Source organism: Myotis davidii, unplaced genomic scaffold (genome assembly GCF_000327345.1).
Source record: "Myotis davidii unplaced genomic scaffold, ASM32734v1 scaffold187, whole genome shotgun sequence".
Taxonomy (NCBI): Eukaryota; Metazoa; Chordata; class Mammalia; order Chiroptera; family Vespertilionidae; genus Myotis; species Myotis davidii.
In genome coordinates, this window is record NW_006383018.1 from 3701720 (window position 1) to 3710564 (window position 8845).

Consider the following 8845-nt stretch of genomic DNA (forward strand, 5'->3'; position numbering starts at 1 on the left):
TTGTCACCTGATCAGGAGGAGGACAGTATACACATTTATCTAGTCGGCCAGGCCTAAGCAGCGCAGGATCAATCAAGTCAGGGCGACTAGTAGCAGCCAACACATAAACACCTGGGGGGAAGAATAAAAATTATTACTAAGTCTTGGTGAGATTTTTGTTATAATAAACTATTTTGGTATTTACTATTATTACCCTGTAAGCCTTCTACTCCATCCAGCTGAGTTAGCAACTGATTAACCACACGGTCTGTGACTCCTGTATTATCATGGCCTCGCCGAGGAGCAATGGATTCAAATTCATCGAAGAAAAGAATGCAGGGTTTTGCAGCCTGAGCTCTGGGAGAAACAAACAGTATTTAATAGTTTTGAATAGGGCTTCAGAGTTTGCAAGGTAATTTTATATACATGCACACACACACGTTATGTATTTATTTAAAGCCCACAACAAATCCTTGAAAAAGGCAAGGCCTATGTAATTTACTAGTTCTCAGTAAATTGGGTCTTAGCAAGGTCAAGGTGTTTGCTTATGACGCAGGCCTCCTGGCCAAGAACTAAAACCAGAGTCTTATTCAATAAGTGAAATGCTTCTTTGATTCTTAATATAAGTAAACATTTTTATATGCCTTCTAGAGGCCTGGTGCATGAAATTCGTACACTTGGGTGGGGGGAGTCCCTCAGCCCGGCCCTTGCCCTCTCACAGTCTGGAGCCTTGGGAGCTGTCCAACTGCCGGCTTAGGCCCCTGGGGAGTGGGCCTAAGCCATCAGTGGGACATCCTTAGTGCTGCCGCAGAGGTGGGAGAGGCTCTCACCACCACCACTGTGCTTGCCAGCCGTGAGTCCGGCTTCTGGCTGAGCAGTGCTCCCCTGTGGGAGTGCACTGACCACCAGGGGGCAGCTCCTGCATTGAGCGTCTGCCCTCTGGTGGTCAGTGCGCATCATAGCAACCGGTTGTTCTGCTGTTCAGTCGATTTGCATATTAGCCTTTTATTATATAAGACTGGCCACCTTTATTTCTTTTGTGAAATGCCTATTCATATCTTTTTGTCCATTTAAAATTTGGCAAGCTCATTATTTTCAGATTGTTTTGTAAGAACTCTGTATAAAATATATTTTGGTTATGTATATTACCTTTTTTCCTAATTTGAACTTTGACTTTTAATGTATTATTTGATTAACTAATTTTGTTTTAATTAAAGAAAAGAGAATATAAATTCCAGCTCTGGTAACAGACTGGTCTAGATGTCTGAAGAACTGCCCCTACTACAAAACACCTGTCATGCTGATTAAAAAACACCCAAGGTATCTTATTAAATTAGCATGACAAGTAAAACAAATCTGAGGCCAACAACAGACTAGAACAGGGGTGGGCAAACTTTTTGACTCAAGGGCCACAATGGGTTCTTAAACTGGACCGGAGGGCTGGAACAAAAGCATGGACGGAGTGTTTGTGTGAACTAATATAAATTCAAAGTAAACATCATTACATAAAAGGTTACGGTCTTTTTTTTTTTTTTTTTTTTTAGTTTTATTCATTTCAAACGGGCCGGATCCAGCCCATGGGCCGTAGTTTGCCCACAGCTGGACTAGAATGATGTGCTCATGGAATGATTGCCAAAACTTTCCTAGAAAACCAACTGGGTTTGATATTTGATTTGTGTAAAGATCTTGAACAAGTGACTAATTTTTCCCCTACAGTTACAGGACTATTCAGATTTTGTTTCTTCTTTCCTTGATTTTGGTCCATTCTATTTTTGTCCATGTCACCCAAGTTTCAAAAGTATTGGCATAAAGTTTGTAATATTATTTCATAATTTTCCCTTTTACATTTCTCATATCTTTAGTCATGTCCTTTTGTCCCTAATATTGTTGATTCATACTCACTTTCTTCTTGATCTTGTTAACGATCGATCAATTATACCAGGCTTTCAAAAAATATTTGGGTTTGTGAACTTCTCTACTGAATTGTTTTCTATTTAATTAATTTTTGCTCTTAAGTTTATTATTTCCTTTTATTTTTAGTTTATGCCCATACTTTCCTAATTTCATGAGTTGAATATCTACTGATCAACTTTAACCTTTTTTCCCCCCTAAGAATTTAAGGCTATACGTTATCCTTGAAATAAGTTGTGCAGCATCTGATAATTTTAACAGAATTTTCATTATTTTTTTAAATATATATTTTTATTGATTTCAGAGAGGAAGGGAGAGGGAGAGAAAGATAGAAACATCAATGATGAGAGAGAATCATTGATCAGTTGCCTCTTGCATGCCCCCCACTGGGGATTGAGCCTACAACCCAGGCATGTGCCCCTGACTGGAATCGAACCTGGGACCTTTCAGTCCGGAGGCCAATGCTCTATCCACTGAGCGAAACCAGCTAGGCTAGACTTTTCATTATTTAATAGTGCCAAGTATTTTCCATTATGATCTCCTGTTAACCCATGAGTTATTTAGAAGATTTTTGTTTTTTTTAATATCTAAATGTATGGAAGGGGATTATCCTTTTGTCATTTATTTTGTGTTTTCAGAAAATAGTCTGTGAGATACTGTTTCTTTGAAACTTACTGTAATTGCTGTATACGGCCTTGCACATGGCCAATTTTCAAATATGTTCTAGGTGTGCTTGAAAAGAATACATCGTCTCCAGTTGTTGGGTACATGTTCTAAATATGCTTAGAGTAATCTTGCTGAATATGTTGTTTAAATCTTCTAAATTTTTACTATTTTAAACCTCAATCTAACTAATTATGGAGACCTATGTTAAAATATTTTCCTATGAAGGTGGATTTGTCAATTTCTCCTTGCAATTCTGTCAATTTTTGTCTTAAATATTTTGAAGCTACAATATTAGATACAAACAATAGAACTGTACTGTCTTCCTGGTAAATTGACCCTTTTGTCAATATGGTGACTATCTTTATCTATAACAATGCTTTCCTGGTAATGTTCCATTTCTAAAATTGGGTGGTGGATATACAACAATTCATATTGTTATTATCCTTCAAAATGTGTATGTACATTACATATATTCTCCTAATTGCTCATTTTATATACAATTTTAGAAGAATGAAGTAGCTTTTTAATTTGAAAACTCCCTAGAATCTAATCACATTTAAATAATTATTTTGATTCTTAAATATTAGCTTTTTATTCATATGTATCTATATATATAAAAGCCTAAGCGACTGTTCTACCGGTAGCTATGACACACACTGACCACTAGAGGGCAGACACTCACCCCACAGGCATGGAAACATGGAACAGACTGATGAATCTCAGAGGGGAGAGGGGGGAGGGTGGGAAGATCTTTATATGCATAAAGATCTTATATGCATATACTAGAGGCCTGGTGCATGGATTCGTGCACTGGTGGGGTCCCTCAGCCTGGCCTGTGGGGATTGGGCCAAAACTGGCAGTCCAACATCCACCGAGGGGTCCAGGATTCCAAGAGGGCAAAGGCCAAGCTGAGGGACCCCACCGGTGCACCAATCCATGCACCGGGCTTCTAGTTTTTATATAAATGCAGTAACAGTTATACCCTTAATTAAGGTGCCCTCACGGAATCTTAAATCAAAAAGATAAAGTACAGCAATTATGTGATTCATATAAGGATTTACTTTGAGGTTCCTTTGAATAACCACTTATGTATGATTCCACTTTCAGCATTTCAGGAATATTTCTTTTGTAAACATAAAACCAAATAATTTACCAAACTTAACATTGAAAATGTTTTATATTTAAGTGAAAATGTTTTATATTAAGTGAAACAGAATCTTTGTTTTCTAGATTATTAATAATCCACATAAATCACAGCTTTCAAATATGTATCAGTTCTTAAAACACAAACACACACACACACACACACACACACACACACACACACAAACCAACTGAAGACCAGAAAGCACTGACTAATAAATAATGGAGTGAGTTACTTAAAAAACACTCATTGTGAACCAACCTAGTAAAAATATCCCGAACAGCTTGCTCACTTGCTCCAATATATTTGCTGAGTAACTCTGGCCCCTATTAGATAAAATAAAATTAAATTAGAATTATGATAAAATTGTTTAAAAACAATATATAATTTTTGTTTATGACTATGGCCAAACGCAGTCATAGAAAATTTTTAATATGATTAAGTGTCTCTTAAACCCATTTAAAAATTCTGTGGCTAGAATAAATATCATACCACAAGTTCTACACTTGGTGTTTCCTCTGCCTAGACATTTGTCCCCAGATAGTCTCATGGCCCATTCATTGCTTCATTTCATTTAGATCTATGACAAAATGCCACATTCTCAGAAAAGCCTTACCCAACAACCCCATTTTGACCCACTCCAATGACTGCACCTCTTTATCCTGCTTGTCTTCCCAAGTAGCATCTACCACCACCTGGCAGTATATTATATATTGAATGTGTCTGTTTATTGTCTTTCACCATTAATAGAATATAAACTCCAAAAAGGCAGTTTTATTCGGCACTGAATCCCCAGTGCCAAAACAATGCCTGCCACATAGTACTGAATAGTTATTTATTTAGTAAAGTAACGAATGGTTTACAAGGGGAAAATATTCTATTTCAAATCTTTGGAGATTCCAAAAAATATGTAATGAGATCAATTACTTTAATTGGCATCTTGAATTACTGAGACCAGTTTATCTGTACACAAGTTGGAGACTATATCATCCAAAACAAACTTTACTACATATAACAAAATCAATAATGAGGCCCTGGCCAGTGTGGGTCAGTTGGTTGAACATCATCCTGTGCACCGAGGGGTCTCTGGTTCAATTTCCAGTCATGTCCAAGTTGTGGGTTCGTCCAACGGGAGGCAACCGAATGCTGTTTCTCTCTCTCTCTCTCCCTTCCTCTCTCTAAAACGTCTTTAACAACGACAAAACAATAGTGAGGATAGTCTTTTAAATTGGGATCTTTAAGGAAAAAAACATACACACCTGAATAGGTCCTAAAGTGATCTCCAGTGAAAGATCATTACCTCAAAAAGACCAAACACTGATCAGGATATGTGACCAAAATAAGGAACATCTAGCTCGCTGGTGTGGTTGAGTGTCAAACCTTAAACTGGATGGTCATGGCTCAATTCCTGGTCAGGGCACATGCTCAGGTTGTGGGCTAGATCCCCAGTGGGGGGTGTGCAGGAGGCAGCAGATCAATGATTCTCTCTCATCATTGATGCTTCTCTCTCTCTCCCCCCGCTCCCTTCCTCTCTCTGAAAGCAATAAAAACATATAAAATAAAAAAAGAACATCGAATATGAAGCCATCTAGATACCTTTTAATGTAGTAGTATTTAATTAGATTTCCTTAATATAATCAGAGAACTATAAAGGATGGAACAAGAAATAACTAAGGTAAATAGTAGGGACAAGACAACAAATTCATGTCAGTGAAAAGCCTCTGTCTCTGATATGTGCCTTGAAGGATTGACCCTGGTCCACCCAGAGAGATTAGCTCTCTACTGAAACCTTTCCACATAGAACTCACCCCAAATTGTGTTTTGAAAATCTACTAAAGGCGTAAGATGTCCTTCCTAAATTCTAAAATTCAATAATATTCACAAGCTTTACTCTTAAAATTATGTTTTTTAAAACCAGTGAAACTACATTCCAGTAACAAGGAAAAAAGATAAACAAGGTCACAGTTATTCCAGAAAAAAAGACAGGAAAATTTAAACATTACAGTGTTTCTCCATTATTGCCAGAATACTCATGTAACCAGCTCACAAAAAAATCATGTGATAAAAGAAAGGTAGGCATAAGTCAATTGCGAAATACTATAAACTGGCTTTCAGTTTATAAATCAATTTTGAATAAGGTTAAAATATATGATTCCTTGCCTGAAACCTAATCACTCTTGATAAACTAATACTGCTGGTTGCTGAAACTGTACAACTAAGATATCAGAACCCAGACTAGTGGACTATGAGACATGCTGGCATGTCCCTTCATTACCACATTCACCTTGTATCTGAAAAAACTCAGACCTAGTGTGACACAAGTGAAGATGAAATAGCCATCAGTAAGAGAACCACAAACCCAGCTTCTTGCCTGAGTGTGGTCTCCAGTCCTTATCTTTTAGGCCAGCCGTGGGCAAACTACGGCCCGCGGGCCGGATCCGGCCCGTTTGAAATGAATAAAACTAAAAAAAAAAAAAGACTGTACCCTTTTATGTAATGATGTTTACTTTGAATTTATATTAGTTCACACAAACACTCCATCCATGCTTTTGTTCCGGCCCTCCGGTCCAGTTTAAGAACCCATTGTGGCCCTTGAGTCAAAAAGTTTGCTCACCCCGTTTTAGGCTTTCTTCTCCCTTCAAATATAGTGTGCTCTTTGATTTGACTATTTGTGTATAATTCCATTAATAAAGCATGAAGATTTGCCTTAAGAGCATAAGCCCTACAAAAGACAGGTGGCTCATTATTCGATTTGCTCACAGCTTTAATAAATGGATCACTGCTCCTACTAGCTTTCCAAATATCAGACTAACCCATAAAAAATAATGGTGCTCTGGCTGGTGTAGCTCAGTTGGAGCATCGTTTTGTACGCAAAAAGATGGCGGGCTCAATTCTCCATCAGGGCACATACCCAGATTGTGGGTTTGGTCCCCAGTTGGGGCACGTTCAACCGATAAATGTTTCTCTCTCACACTGGTATTTCTCTCCCTCCCCCTCTCTCTACCTTTCCCTTCCATTCTCTAAAAATCAATTGAAAAAAAGAAAGAAACCTAAATGGTGGTGGCGAGAATGTGGAGAAAGAAGCACCCTCATACATTACTGGTGAGAAAGTAAAATGGTGGAATCACTGTGAAAAACAGTTTGGTGATTCCTCAAAAAATTACACATAGAATTAAAATATCACCCAGCAATTACACTCAAAGGTATATAGATTTAAGAGAAATAAAAGCATGTCCACACAGAAATTTGTAGACAATTTATAGCAGTATGTTTCATAATAGCCAAAAGATGAAAACAACCCAACTGTCCAGTGATGAACAGACAAACAAACTGTGGCATATCCATACAATGGAATATTATTCAGGCATAAAAAGGACTAGAGTACCTGCTACAACTTGGATGACCCTTGAAAACATTATGCTAAGCGAAAGAAGCTAGACACAACAGGTGGGACACAGTTCATGATTCCTTTTATATGACATGTCCAGAATAGGCAAAGCCATAGAGACAGAAAACAGATTACTGGTTGCCAGGGAAAGGAGGGAATAGGGAAAGGGATGAAAAAGTTTTGAAACTGGAGAGCATTGTGACTGCATTAAATGCCACTAAATTATACACTTTAAAATAGTTAATTACATATTACATAAATTTTACCTCAATAAAAAGAAAAGACAAATGCAAAACATACCTTGACACTAATAAAATTCATTCCACTCTCTCGTGCAATTACCCCAGCTAGTAAGGTTTTTCCTGTTCCAGGAGGGCCATACAACAGTACTCCTGTTCTCTGTCGTATGGGCAAGTTTGCAAATAATTCTGGGTACTGAAAAATACAAAAATATGACATCTCAGATCTAACCAATGACTAAGCAGCAGCCAAAGATCAATGTATACAATAAGTATTCAGATGGGGATAATTGCCACCTTTATTAACAGAACAATGATAGAAAATAAAATTACCACTCAAAATAATAAACAAACTCCTTAGATTTTTCCCCCCAATTAAATCATGGAACACATTCTACACAAAGTGCATGTAGCTGCATAGAATTTCTTTCCATTTTTTTCTGTGTGTGTTTTTTTAATACTATAAATGTACTACAGCCCTAGCCAGTTTTGCTCAGTGGATAGAGCGTCGGCCCTGGGACCAAAGGGTCCCCAATTTGAATCTGGTCAAGGGCACATACCCAGGTTGTGGGCTCAAACCCTGGGCCTGGCAGGGGCACGAGTGGGAGGCAATCAATCAATATGTCTCTCTCACAAATCAATGGGAAAATATCCTTAAATGAGGATTAAAAGAAAAAAGCACTACATTAATAAAAACCAGTCTTTTAATAAGTATACTGCCTTCCACTTACATGGTTCATGGGCAAGTTCTGACAGCTATGCAAATTCAAAGTAAGAAGAAATAATGGAAAGGCTTGGGTAATAATAATAGATAGTAAAATTTCCCATTTGGTTACATTAACTGAGGTCCTTACCCATTTCTCTCCTCTTTGCCTAGGTCCCTGGTCTCATGCAATGATGCTTCTCTCTCAGGTTTCCAATTTAAACACACTCAACCCTAGTCACTACCTTGTGATCTGAAGAGCAATCTACATTTGCCCCTATGTTCTGCCATCTGCTTGGTCTATGCTGCCTGATCACTCTACCTTTCCAGAACTGACACGTGGAGTCTGGAAATGTGACTTCATCCATCAGTTCTGTGGCCTAGATGACTCTCCACCTCCCAGTTATTCCTACCTATTTCTGTTCAAATCCCAGCTGACAGTTCATTTTGCTTTAGTACAACCTGAATGAGTCACACAAAACATAAGAATTATGAAATTCACATCAAAATGTATTTAATGTGCCCAACCAGGTTTGGCCCAGTGCATAGAGCATCGGCCTGCAGAGTGAAAGGTCCCAGGTTCAATTCCGATCAAGGGCACATGCCCAGTTTGTGGGCTCAATCCCCAGTGGGGGGTGTGCAGGAGGCAGCCAACCAATGATTCTCTCTCATCACTGATGTTTCTCTCTCCCTTCCTCTCTAAAATCAATTAAAAAATATATTTTTTAAAAAAGTATTTAATGTAAATACCACCCCCACTTTCTTTATAATCTTCTTATGGGCAAGGAGTACATCTAATATTTAAAAGGACTTTT

At 38.0% G+C, this 8845-nt stretch overlaps 1 protein-coding gene across 1 annotated transcript in view; it reads right to left on the minus strand.

The window, feature by feature from the left end:
* PEX1 (peroxisomal biogenesis factor 1) overlaps window positions 1-8845 on the minus strand; it is a 51090-nt gene that overhangs the window by 13048 nt on the left and 29197 nt on the right. Inside the window, exons 16-19 of the mRNA XM_006779263.2 lie at window positions 7389-7523; window positions 3962-4026; window positions 194-336; window positions 8-111 (exon numbers count right to left, since the gene is read on the minus strand). Coding sequence (XP_006779326.1) covers window positions 8-111; window positions 194-336; window positions 3962-4026; window positions 7389-7523 — 447 coding nt within the window. The remainder of the gene's footprint in view (window positions 1-7; window positions 112-193; window positions 337-3961; window positions 4027-7388; window positions 7524-8845) is intronic.